The 13,834-nt window shown below is 39.9% G+C and overlaps 1 protein-coding gene across 2 annotated transcripts; it reads left to right on the plus strand.

Annotated features, from left to right (window-relative positions):
* The first annotated feature begins 310 nt into the window (after positions 1-310).
* LOC117398271 (up-regulator of cell proliferation-like) lies at positions 311-9,835 on the plus strand. Of its 2 annotated transcripts, XM_034912887.2 has the most exons (3): positions 311-580; positions 3,057-3,788; positions 4,421-9,835. In XM_034912887.2, the coding sequence occupies exons 2-3, from the start codon at positions 3,068-3,070 to the stop codon at positions 9,109-9,111; spliced, it is 5,412 nt and encodes a 1,803-aa protein (XP_034768778.1). In that variant the 5' UTR covers positions 311-580; positions 3,057-3,067; the 3' UTR covers positions 9,112-9,835. The 2 variants fall into 2 exon arrangements, with proteins under 2 accessions (XP_034768778.1, XP_034768779.1); XM_034912888.2 differs by lacking the exons at positions 311-580; positions 3,057-3,788 and adding an exon at positions 3,813-4,156.
* The last annotated feature ends 3,999 nt before the right edge of the window (positions 9,836-13,834 follow it).

A 13,834-nucleotide genomic window follows, 5' to 3' on the forward strand; every position in this document is an offset into this window, starting at 1 on the left:
AAGTTCTTGAAGACCCTGATCAACGCGAACCAAAGACCGCTAAACGACAAGCCTGGCCTCCCCCCCACCCAAACCAAGCTGCACAACAGCAGAAAACACCAGCGGAGGACCGGAGTAAACCACTGATCCTACAACATCCATATACATTGCAACTCCTGAATGTGTCATTACATTGTTAAACTGGTATAAATGCTGCGTGTTTTCATTACTGGTAAACATTGAATGGCGTATATATATATTTAAATGATCTATACTCCAGTCGCCCTTTAACCTTGGGCAGCACACTCAGGAAGAATAATTATTAAAACACATGAAAATGAAGTTGAACAAATGCATGTTCGAGTCACAGTATAAACATGGCCAATGCAGTCATTATAAAACTGATTACAAGAAGTCACATGCTTTCCAGGAAAAATGCATCATTGTGACTTGCATGAAAAGGAAAACGTTGGTATGTGCTTCCAGTTTCGTTTCTGCATCTGATATAAACAGGGCTTTTACATCCTGTGTCAATGTTCCTGAAGACCTGCAGAGGACAAGGAGCAGAGAGACTAAACTTCTTCAGCAGGGACTCTATCAGGTATTAATTTCTTGAAGATTAAAAACACACACAACATAAGAAAAGCTGTTAGTTCTGTACAGAAAAAAAATCGATTCATGTTATGCAGATGAAATGAGTATTATTGTTAGCTGCTGCTTTTTGCTGTTGCTGGGGGTGGATGCAGGTCTTGGTTGTTGCTGTGCTTCAGTTACAGTAGATCCACCTTTTTCATTCAGTAATTACACAGAAGAAAAACACACAAGCTGAGAGAGAGTCACAGTTGTTCATTTTGTTGTTGATTCTATAAAGGGTAAATGCTTTATTATTATTATTATTATTATTATTATTTTTTGTTATTATTATTATTGCAACATGTAGATTGTATTACCAGTGAGAATTGAGACATAGAGATATATTCTTAAAGCATTACTGACAGGGCTGTGGAATTCATATCGCCGATGCCCGACACAACAAGATCTATCTGAGGGACAACAGATATTATCGTTATACTTTACCCGTTGGACAAATAGTTTTTTGGGGTTTTTTTTCTCATTACGTTCGGTCTGTTGCCAGAAAAGCACTAAAAACGCAAACTCTGAAAACACACGCACACACACACACATTTAAAAATAAACCTCAAACTGAAACTGTACACCCAGTGATAAAGTGGAGCGTTATACGCCGCTATATATATATATATATATATATATATATATATATATATATATATATATATATATATATATATATATATCGGTAAGTAAAAGAAACTGACGGTATGGCATACCGACAAAACAACAACAAAAAATCTAGGGGGAAAAAATAATAATATAAATGTTATATTGCTGCAAAACTTTGCCCGGACCTCTTTAGTTTCCAACAAAAAAAAAGGACTTTAGTGTCACATAGCGCGAGAATGTTTCACCTCAGGACAGGTCACGCCTTATTCTGTCACTGTACCCGCAAATTTTATGAATGACTTGTGTGTGTTGGAAATCGTACCAGTCAAATCCTACTAGTACGTTTCTTGTTGAATTTCGTCTGTTTTATTTTTTTGTGTACTACAGTACTAGTTTTATGATGTCAAAATGACAAATATATGGGAATATGTTCTAAATATTTAGTGTACATACATGGGGTTAGCCTGCCGTGTGTAAAGCCGTCTTTCTTTACTGCACGTCTTCACTGTTGAAATTTAAGTGTCTTCCAAATTGACACACAGACGACATACACGCACAACAATTACTTGATTTTATAACTAATTTTAAAACTGTTTGAACACTTGCTTAAACTCCCGGGTTGGGATCTTCCGATACACACAGCGCTTGCTAATTTGATCCCCTGTTTCACAGACACTGTGGAGGTGTGTGCTGTGACCTTGCAACTTTTTTTTTTTTTTTTTTTTTTTTTTAAGGGTCAGTGCTGTAGCAGGATACTCAAACAACCATTCACAAACGTCTCGTTCTTACTATTGAAGACAACATATACGCTGTTTAATTTTTTTAATACGCTGGTAATAAAAACAATTATTTTTAATATAAAAGCAATTGACAATTTTATGTTTTCGTTGTATAACATTAAAACACTAACAGGTCCTTAACATATTTCAGATGGCATTTAAAATCATCCAACCCACCCGATTTAAAAAAAAAAAAAAAAAGTGTGCATACCGGCACCTTTTTCAAACCATGAAGTTGGAAGTCAAGTTGTATAAACCTGTTAGAAATGTTATTAATAAAGCAAGTATGTTTATTTATAGGGTATTTTGGCGGTTGTAAAATGATGCAAACGAGTTTCACTATTAAAGTTATTTTTAATATATATTTTTTTCACAATTCAGTAAATGTGTGACTTTAACTGATAAGCAACAAATTGGGTTATCTAACATCGTAAACACATACGACTTTGCGGGTGAACGACAGTGTGTCTTGTTCGTTGTTCATTTTCAAGTTTTTGGTACGCGTACCACATCCTGAATGTACCACTTTTTGCCCTAAACCTGTTAGAAATGTTATTAATAAAGCAAGTATGTTTATTTATAGGGTATTTTGGCGGTTGTATCAAACTGCAAACGCAGTAACAATGTACCCGTTTATCAACTGTGATTCGATCGCAAACGTAAATTATGGGGAAATTGTGCGATTACGTTTAGGAGTGCAGTAAACTGACGTTGACAGCACAGCTCATTCGACAGACAACACCCCTACAGAAAGTGGAGCAGTCCACCTGTTGTGAAACGGGACAAGAGTTCAATTTAAATTGGGCCAGTAATAGAAATCAAGACTTGTGTATAAAACTTTGCATGAAACTGTTTCTGTTAGCTATTACTGTAGAGTATGACCACTGAGGACACACCCCTGTGTCTGTAGCTTCAACTGCATACAGTCCTCTGATTTCTGAACTGCCCTCACTCAGAAATCCTGCCCTCGGTTGTTAAGCAATGCACTAGATTTTGCTCTTGCTTCAGATGCAAGACATGCCTGTAATTCAGTCACTGTATAATATCCCCCTGCAGAAACCTCAGAGATGTCCTCCGAGAAGAGCGTGCCAGGTGAGGGGACTCGAGAGGCTGAACTCCAGGTAGAAATGAAGAAAACGCAGGTTAGCCAAATCCCTCACTTTCCTGAGAACAGCAGAGAAGTGACCAGCTCAGAGAGAACTCTGGATGCTACACCCATCATCCCAAATCCTCAAGACCAGGACAGCCCTGAGGGTCCAGCAGACACGTCACCAGTCACCTCTACTGCTCCTGGACCAAACACCCCTGAGATTGCTGAAGACACTGCACCTGCCACCACTGCTCAAGATCACAATACTCATGAAATTGCAGAAGATGAGTCACCTGTCACCTCCAGTGATCTAGCAGGAGACACGTCAGTCATGGGTCCATCACATACATCACCTGACATCTCCACTCCTCCGGAATCTACAGTTCCAGAGGATCCAGCAAACAGTCCATCCACTACCCCAGCATCTGTGTCTCCTCCTGGAGAGATAAAGATAGACTCAGTGGAAATCGACTCTGTTTCTCTGAGCTGGGGCAGTCCTGACAATATGGATGGGATCCCACACAGCTTTTACATTACCTACTCTAGCTCTGATAAGAGTCACCAAAACTCCATCACTGAAACCTCCAATTCCACTGTCATCTCTGAGCTGAGATCTGGGAGAGAGTACAGCTTCACAGTCACCACAGTGCTGGAGAATGGGACCCAGAGCACGCCTGTTTCAACATCTGTCTGGACAAGTAAGAATCAGTGGGCTCTATTAAAATCAGCAGAAACAGAAACAATTACCGGTACATCTAGCTTTGTTTTGATCTATTTTTAAAGATGTTGATTCTCAAGGACAGACATGAGCTCTCATACAGTATGCTAGAGGGGTTGTTGCTTTGCAGTTCAGTTTAATTGAAACCTCAGGCCATTTTTTGTACAAGGTTGCCACCTGCTGGCAGGCTGGAGAATGATAAGACAGCAGCTTCAAACACTTGACAGTAATTAACAGCTTGTATTTGCTGAAATAAGAAATAAATGAGTCACTTTGCTGTCTATCAAAATCAAACCCTGTGAAGTCAGTAACAGACAAGAAGGATGTTTGCCTAACACAGCAGATAATGTAAGTATGTGCTCACAAATGATGCTGTTACATCTGCAGTGTAATAGCCAGTGGCAAGCATATCCATCGCTTGTACAAACCAATCAGCCTCCACTCAGAACACAGTTTTCTCAGATCCCAATACCTAATATACATGAATAGAGCATTTGTGCATTTCTTATGTTCAAGTGAAGCATTATTTCCATGTAAAAAAAATGTAGACACTCTTGTGCTCCAAAGTACTTATTATTATTAAGTGGATACCTGTTACTGCTTCCCTTTCAGAAACACATCTAGAAGATTTGCTGTGCATGCTGGGACTGGAGAACTGCTTCCCAGGCAAGATTACGTTGAGTACTGTCCTTGAGATCGGTACAGAGAGTATTACAGATGAACCGATTCAGTCACTGAAAAAACTCCCCTGGTGCTTTCTGAAAAGTCTCATGATGGTAAATGTGACAGCTCGGAGTACCAAGTGCAGTGCTGCTGAGACAGATACAGACTCTGCATTGCAAGACCTTGATAGTGATCTTGAACTTATAGCTAGTAATGATGATCAAGACACAAATATAATCAATCCACTTGATCTCTTAGTAGCACTCTTTCGGTGCTCAGACAGGTTCCTGCAGCAGGAAATTATGTCAAAAATGTCGATGTGCCAGTTTGCTGTACCTCTCTTGCTCCCTGACTGCAGCACCAGTCAGTGTACATTAATGCTGTGGGCCATGCGAGACATTGTGAAGAAGTTTAGACCCCGTTCATTAGCCAACTCAAAAGGGTTTGTAGAAGACAGTATAGTCAGCACTGCCATGCCAATGATCTCTTTTGTCAGGCTGGGTGACTGCAGTTTATCAAAGTCTCAGATTCTGAATCAGGTTCTCAGTAACCCCCAGCAGTACCATGATTTCTTTATCCATCGTGACATGGAATGTGGAAATGTTCCACGGAGAATTTCAAACGGTCTAGTGGAAGTAGGTTGGTACCTTCCTTGTGGAAAGAAAAACTTGGACATCATTCCAGAACCTGTAGCTGTTGCCAACCTTCGTGGAGATCTCCTTTCCTTTCAGAATCAGTTTTCCATTTTATGTCAGACATCCTCGGCAGTCTTCATATTTTTTGACAGTATTGCGGACAGCGAGTGCAATCTCTTGTCCTCTGCAGGAAATATTAAAGCCCAATTGTATTTGGTTGCAAATTCTCAGAGTGTGTTACACCAAAATGTAATACCTCTAAAAAACTTGGCTTCAAAATTAAAATTAAGTAGAAGTCATATTCTATTGAAGAATAAGCAGACCAATGATGCAGGGTTTGTGTCAAAACTGCGCTTAACTATGAATGACATCATGGAAAACTGTCAACACAAAATGACCATTGAAGGCATGTCTGCTGAAGCACATGAATTGGGGATTCCTGTAGATGAAGACTGCACTAAATGTCAGAACGCTAAGAGAAGTGCTGCAGAAATCACATCTAGAATCGACGATGTGGTGCGATATAAAGAGGATCAGTTGCCATTGCAAGGGAAGCTTTGGAAGGAGCTGGCTAAAATAGAAAAGGAGGAGTGCAGACTACGGAAGGCAGGAAGCAAGCCTATTGAAGAATATAAAGCCAATCTGCAAAGAGAAAAACAGAAACTGAGACAACAGCAAAGCAGTAAAAATATATCTGAAGCAATGGTATGTTTCATTACTGCCATATCCAATGAAAGCAAAGAAGAACGATCCTATTTTCTAAAGTGGATGAGGATGAACTTGGATGTTACGGCACGAAAGAAACTTTCCGGTCTTCGTGATGAATACAAAGAAAACTGTTGCAAGTTCTCAGAGAACAAAGAGATAATTGCAGCCCTGGATAGACAAATATCAAACAGCTCTTTAGGAATTGAACATTTCATGCGTGAGATGGGACAGCTTTATGAAGCAGCGTGCTTCCTTCCCGTCGATGCTGAATCTCGCCAGCAGTTTAAACATCTTCCCAGTTTGGGAGCAGATCTGCTGTTGGATGGCTTCCCTCTTGAGCTGGTGGATGGAGATGCATCAAATATCCCTGTAACGTGGGTGACTGATGTTCTAACTGAGCTCCATGAAAAAGTCCAACCCAAGAGCAGGCTGCTGGTTGTAACAGTGCTGGGAGTCCAAAGCACTGGGAAGTCTACCCTCCTCAACACAATGTTTGGGGTTCAGTTTGCAGTTAGCAGTGGCAGATGCACGAGAGGAGCCTTCATGCTGTTAATCAGAGTCAAAGAGGATCTTAAACAAGAGCTGAACTGTGATTTTATCTTGGTAATCGACACTGAAGGTCTCAAATCTCCAGAACTGGCACAACTAGAAGACAGCTACGAACATGACAATGAGCTTGCAACACTGGTTGTAGGTTTGAGTGACGTCACCATAATAAACATTGCAATGGAGAACTCCACAGAGATGAAGGATATCCTGCAGATCGTGGTGCACGCCTTTCTTAGAATGAAGGAAGTGGGGAAGAAACCAAACTGTCAGTTTGTGCACCAGAATGTGGGGGACGTGTCTGCTCATGACAACAATGCAAGGGACAGGAAAAAGCTTTTAGAACAGCTGAATGAGATGACACAGGCAGCTGCCAGGATGGAGAAGAAGGATACTGACAGAAAATTCACTGATATAATGGAGTATGATCCAGAGAAAAATAACTGGTACATCCCTGGCCTGTGGCACGGTAATCCTCCAATGGCTCCAGTGAACACCGGCTACAGTGAGACTGTGTATGACTTCAAGAAGAGCTTGATTGAGGTTTTGAAAAACACCAACAAGGAAAAACCTCCGGCACCAGTTACAGAGTTCCTGGAGTGGACGAGAAGTTTGTGGAAAGCTGTTAAATATGAGAACTTCATCTTCAGCTTCAGAAACAGCCTAGTGGCTGAGGCTTACAGTAACCTGTGTATTGAATATGGTAAATGGGAATGGGACTTCCAAAAGCACATGTACAACTGGCTGGCAACTGCTGAGACAAGGATTTCAAATACCAATGAGCAGTCCTCAAACCTTGATGAGTTTCTCAGAAGCTTACAAGAAGAGCTGGATTCACAAGAAATTACATATCTGGAGAAATTGACAAAATACTACGACAGTAAGGAGGGACATGTTAATCTTGTAGAAAGCTACAGAGCCACCTTTGAGAGAAGCATTAAAACTCTTAGGATTGAAACTGAAAACTCTGTGACAAACAAGTTGACAGCAGCGATTGATTTTCAAAAGGGAATGAAGAAGGTACATGATGTCAATGGGAAGCATAAAGCAATATTAGAAGACAAAGTGTTGAAACTGCTAGGAGACTGCAGGGAACGAAATGAGGATTTATCTGAGGAGCAGCTGAAACAGGAATTTGAAAAGATGTGGGAGGAGACAGTGAAGAGACTGGACTTTAAAGGTTTAGAGAAGCAAGAGGTTGTATTCAATGTTTATAATCAATTGAGAAAACAATTAGAAAGACATGGAGGTGGAGTTAAGATGGTGTTAAATCAGGCCAGCAGTTTGACTAAATATGGAAAAAAACAGTTTAATGTAACTGATAAACACATTGATCGCGCATGGTACACTAACCGCTTCACTGATCGCATGGGCCTGTCAACAAACCCCAAAGAGCAAGCAGAGGCGATGGTGAAATCTATAACAGGACAGTGCACAGAGTTTGTATCACACAAAAAAAAGAGTAAAACTGACTACCATGAGACCTACACCAGAGAGCTGTTAGAAATGGTAGATGGTCAGCTGAAGGAAATTGAGAAGCTGCAGACCAACGCCCAGTTTGAGGTTGATCTGAAGCTGCACATCTGTGGGTTTGCTGCCAGGGAATTCCAGCAGATGCACGAAGATTTCATTGAAGACAACAACCCCCGGAAACATCTGGAAAAGTCCAAATCACGATACTGTTCTGACTTCATAGATCTTTACCATGAGAAGGACCAGAGCCGAAAGAAGGCTGAAGAATTCACCAAGCGCTGCCTCAAGCCTGCAGTGAGGGATTATGTCAACAAAGCCCTTGGTTTAGATATTGTGGATGAAATGCTGACTGGTGCAGACTCTGTGAAATACAGCACCCGGTCATATTTCCAGCATTCCATTCTGAAGCAGTTACTGAAAGACAATAAATGTGAAAACTATGTGTCTTACATGATATACTATGCTGGTTTTGTCAAGAAGTGGATATATGATTGTATTCTTGAGGAGTTTTTGAAAGACAATGCCTTTTCAGGTTTAGAAAAGAAACGTCTGGAAACCATAACCAGGAAAATAGAAGCAGCCATTAAAAAGGAGGAAAAAGAGGAAACCATATCGGGGTTTGTTGAAAATGTCTGCAATATTCTGAGCAGCGATATTGTGATTTCCACTGACGATCTTGGATTAAAACTTATCCAAGACAAAGCCAGCGTGAAGGAGTTCGTTGGACATCTTCAATATTACCTTGAACAAATGAAGACATCTCTAAGTGACGAATTCTCTCAAAGCTGTGATGTTGAGAATAAACTTATGAAGCTACCCTTCAAGCCGCAGGACGAGCTGTTCAAGAGGGTGTTTGGCTGTGGAAAGCAGTGTCCGTTCTGTAAGGTCCCCTGTGAGGCAGGAGGCAAGGACCACAAACAACACCACGCATCCGTGCATCGACCACAAGGGCTGGGTATGTACAGATATGACGGATCTGAGAAACTAGTCGAAACGATATGTACAACTGATGTGCACAGTGAAAATAAATTTAAGAATAGTGACACAAAGTGGGTGTGGCATCCCTATAAAGACTATCGGAGATTCTACCCTGACTGGCACATTGCCCCCGATGCCAGTATTGAAGCCTCTGACTACTGGAAGTACATCCTGACTGCATTTAATGAACAATTTGCAAAGGAGTATAATGCAAAGCCTGCTGATATCCCTGCGCAATGGAAAAACATAACAAAGGATCAAGCACTGAAGAGTATAAATGAGGTGTTTAACATGAAGTAAATAAAATCTAAAAAGGAATCACCAAAATCCTCTCGAATGTCGCGCTGGAACAGCAGCTGAATCAGAGAACAAGTTTCAGGACTGATGAAGCAAGTGATTAGAGCAGGGGGGTCAAACTCAGCTCCTGGGGGGACCTCAGGGTCTTCTGACTTTCGTCAGAAGCTCTCAGTTACTCAACTGGTCTAATTATTTGATTAATTGGACACATTTAACACTTCTCTCTCCAGGCCTCCAAATGTTTTACAGGTCATTTACCTTGAATTAAGTGCATTTTTGAAAGACGTTGAAAAAATATGAAACATGTCCAATTCAAAAAATAACAAAGTTAATTGAGAGATTAAATTGGACATTGATTGTGCTTTGTAGGATTTGTTGGTAATAATGAAAGCTATTCTTTTAATGCATCATATATTCTATACTCTGAATGTCGTTAACATTTTAATACAGTAGATAATCATTTTACTTATAGCTGTAGCCTAATTCTGGTGGTGATTTTGCATGCTGGACACCGAGATATTTTTTCTGTTACTGTTTTGCTAATTAAATAAGGTGAGTGATTCATGTTAACCAACTTGATGATGCGCTGAATATGTTGGGTTTTTTTTTTCTGTGTGAAATGAATCATTAGATAAACATTGTTTCTGTGCTTCCTGCTCCTATAACGTTATGCTCACGCTTTCAAACTCCTTTCAATATATTGCATTTCAAAATAAAGTTAAACTTCAAGCAAGATTTGTGTTGTTGTAGGTTATTATTATTATTATTATTATTATTATTATTATTATTATTTTAGTCATTAGCAGATGCTTTTATCTAAATTACCGAGACAGGGGTGCAACAGGCATCATAGACTGTTGCTGCATAGTCACTTCCAATAGGAGCCTGTTTGTTTTACATCTCACCTGAAGGACGGAGCACGAGGAGGTTCAGTGACTTGTTCAGGGTCACACACAGTGAGTCAGTGGCTGAGCCTGGATTGAACCTGGAACCTCCTGGTAACAAGCCCATTTATTTAACCACTGGACAGGCCAGCCCCTTTGTATGTCTGTAAAATGATCTTCCAAAAGAATCCAGTTCATACACACACAGGGGGTCCTCCTAGGTTCTCATGCATTCATCTATAGAAGAATCCAGTGCACACACACACAGGGGGTCCTCCTAGGTTCTCATGCATTCATCTACAGCAGTAGTGGCCAATACATCAAAGACTGTGATCCATTTTGGTGGATCTCAATGGGCTCCGCGATCCACCAGTAAGCCATGACCAACAATTATTAGCGGGGTTTTAATATAGTAGTGTCCAATACATAATAGCGATAATGAAACAAAACAACAACAACAACAAAAACGTAACAGATGCTCTACGCTAACTTTTTTAGGCACATGTGCGCCTAGGTTTAAAAAAGATATATAAAAAATAGACGTGCACTGAACAATTTAGGGGCACACACAACAAATAATGATAATAATAATACAATTTTTGCTCAAATGTATTGAATATCTACAGATCTTTATCCTTCCTTTCTTACATAACACTTGTGCAGTTCTATACTTTTGCATCAACAAAATTAAAAATACAGAGGGCTGTGTGGTCCAGTGGCTAAAGAAAAGGGCTTGTAACCAGGAGGTCCCCGGTTCAAATCCCACCTCAGCCACTGACTCATTGTGTGTCCCCTGAGCAAGTCACTTAACCTTCTTGTGCTCCAATGGTTAAAGAAAAGGTCTTATAACCAGGAGGTCCCTGGTTCAAATCCCACCTCAGCCACTGACTCATTGTGTGATCCTGAGCAAGTCACTTCACCTCCTTGTGCTCCGTCTTTCGGGTGAGACGTAGTTGTAAGTGACTCTGCAGCTGATGCATAGTTCACACACCCTAGTCTCTGTAAGTCACTTTGGATAAAGGCGTCTGCTAAATAAACAAATAATAATAAAAAGGGACAACTTTTTTTTTTTTTTTTTTTTTAAACAGCCTGCTCGCATGTTCCTCCGAAGGCGCTGCTTGGCTGTTTATATGGTAGCGGGCTGGTCTGCCTCTACACACATTGCGTGCCGTTTTGAAGCACTGTGTTTAATATATTTTCATGTTTGAACTTCTGGCTCCCTGTTAAAAATGCAGCCTTGCCTGCCATCAGTTCCCTTGCATCCTGATAAAACGTGCAAAACATGGATTTTTTTTTTTTTTAACATTGTCAAACTTAAGCCAGGGGAAATCTTTTAGCCACTGTTGGTTGAACTTGTACTTTACAACTCTGAACAAGCTGTAACTAACTCCAAGTTCCCTGTTCGCGTTCATCTTCTGACACACCTGCATTGCTCGTTTCTTGTAAAGACGCCGACATATATGAATTTGTTATTTTCCTCATCGTGGTTTGACAAACTGTCTGGAAACGAGTAGCCATCGCACTGATAAAGCAGTGAAATTGGCGGGATATGGGATTTGTAGTTTTTAATGTGTGATTAACAGTGGGCAGTGGACACCAATAAACTACATTCCCAGAGTACATTGCGATTGAGCTGTGAGTTTAGATCTGACTGTGAGGTTTTTTGATTTTTTTTATTTTGTTCCATACTTGTCAGCTGAAAAAATAAATCATGTTTATTGTTTATAGTCAGCCTTTAGGAATTTCTAGTTACATTCATGCGCCTAAATTAAAACGTACGTTTGCACAAGCATTTTGTTAGGCTCATATGCAGACGCTGTCATCAAGTTAAGTTCGTGGAAAACTACAAAACAGTGTGTAATTCAATATGTTAACGTAACATTATTCAGCAGCTTTCACTCGACTTGTTCGAAACAAAATTTAGTTAGGGTGATGCAAAACTTTTGGTCATAGCTGTACATTCGTAGTTATTTAATGTATCGTGACCGCCGCGATAGCTATCTGTATCGGGGTTCACTTTATTGTCACCTAATAAATATTAATTTAATATAGGAATTTAAAAAAATACGTTTACCTTTGTCTTTGTGTGGATTACTCGGCCGTTAGAGCTGGGACAAGACACGCCACGAGAAGCCGTTCTACCGCGGATTTTGAATTCAAACATTCCAAGGTTCTAAACTAACCGCCTCACCTCAGTCCGGTTGTCACGGTTGAGATGAGAAGAGCAGCGCCTTCGTTTACCGGTACGTTATTACAAATATAAAGTCAAAAATAGTTAAGGACAATTCACGAAAATTAACGGCAGATAAATGGCAGGTAAAATTAAAAAAAAAAAAAGTGACAAGCGGGCCGGGGAGATAAAAACTAGACAGAAAAAAAAATACGTGGTGATTTATGGTAGCTACGTATGGATGTGACTGACAACTGAGAAGGCCATATTCGCCCCTTATGTGTACGAGAAGACGACATGGAGAGAACATTATCGGGTCCAGTCATCCCAACGGCAGCTTAACTTTCCTGCCGGTGTTGCTGTTGGGTACAGCCAAGCTTCGCTGCGCAGATGCAAATGCAGGTTTTGGAGACACGGCACTGTAGGCAGACCTACCGCATTGTAGCCCGATTCAATTTACTTCCATTTAACTGAGAGAATGTGGTTATATACATGTTTTTGTATTATTATTTTATGACTCAAGTGCAACCACCTTATGACTTTACAGTTTTATTAATAATAATAATAATAATAATAATAATAATAATAATAATAATAATAATAATAAATACAAGTTAATGGGTGTTTATTACTTGGTAAATGCAAAATGTACCAACATTATTATGGATGTAACCTATTGTTTTCTATGTATGTATGTTTGTTTGTTTTTTTTTAAAACAGGCTAACATGTAAGAAAGTTAACTTTACATGCCTTACACAGGAGTGTCAGGAGCAAAATATGAAAAAAAAGTGCTATTACAGTGACATCAAGTGGTTTGAATGTGAGTGTGTGTGTGTGTGTGTGTATAGGAGGGTGTACCTTCTACCATAATCTTCTCATTTTCTCTGTAGTCAACATCCTTGAATCTCGAAATCTTTCCCTATTATTATTATTATTATTATTATTATTATTATTATTATTATTATTATTATTATTATTATTATTTTTATTATCTTAATACTTTATATTACATTTCTTTCATTATTATGATTTCCATTACACGAGAGTAGATGTTAAAACTTCATGCTGATTTGAACTCGGCTCTCGCCAAGATAAGCACCAACTAAGACGTAGCTTTTCAGTAAACTAATGTGATCCATCTGTGTCTCCATCCATTTGCGTTTCCTTCCATATGATGATGTAAATATCCTTCTGTCAGGTGTTGATGGCTGAAGTGTAATGCTGGCTCCAGGGATCAGCTTATTTTACCTCCCCAGCGCATCAACACACACAACGGCTGCGATGCTGGCTCCGGGGATCAACCACAGTGCGGTCTCCCCAGCGCATCAGCATGACAACCGTCTGGATTGACCTAAGTAGGGTCCATCTCTGGGGTCTTCAAGTGGGTACCTTCCATCCTCGGTGTTTCGTCAACTAGCCCACGACACCTCAAGAGGGCTCGACGGTGATACTGGCGTCCCAGCATCACCCCCCTCCGTATGTAAATAAATTAATACAATTATTACTAAATGTCACAATTACACAGAATGAATTAGTACCATAAACAATTCTAGTAGAAGCAGCAGTAATTATTTCAAGCATAGCCTCTTTCTGGAGTTTTTTTTTTTATTATAGGTTATATGATATTTTATGTTCAATGTCAGATACAACAATAACAGTTGGGGTAGTACA

This window comes from Acipenser ruthenus, chromosome 54, assembly GCF_902713425.1.
Source record: "Acipenser ruthenus chromosome 54, fAciRut3.2 maternal haplotype, whole genome shotgun sequence".
NCBI classification, from domain to species: Eukaryota; Metazoa; Chordata; class Actinopteri; order Acipenseriformes; family Acipenseridae; genus Acipenser; species Acipenser ruthenus.

Coding starts and splice junctions, on each gene's coding strand:
- LOC117398271 (XM_034912887.2), top strand. CDS start 3,068: ATGTCCTCCGAGAAGAGCGTGCCAGGTGAGGGGACTCGAGAGGCTGAA. Junction 3,789..4,420: donor TTCAACATCTGTCTGGACAA/GTAAGAATCAGT, acceptor CTTCCCTTTCAG/AAACACATCTAGAAGATTTG.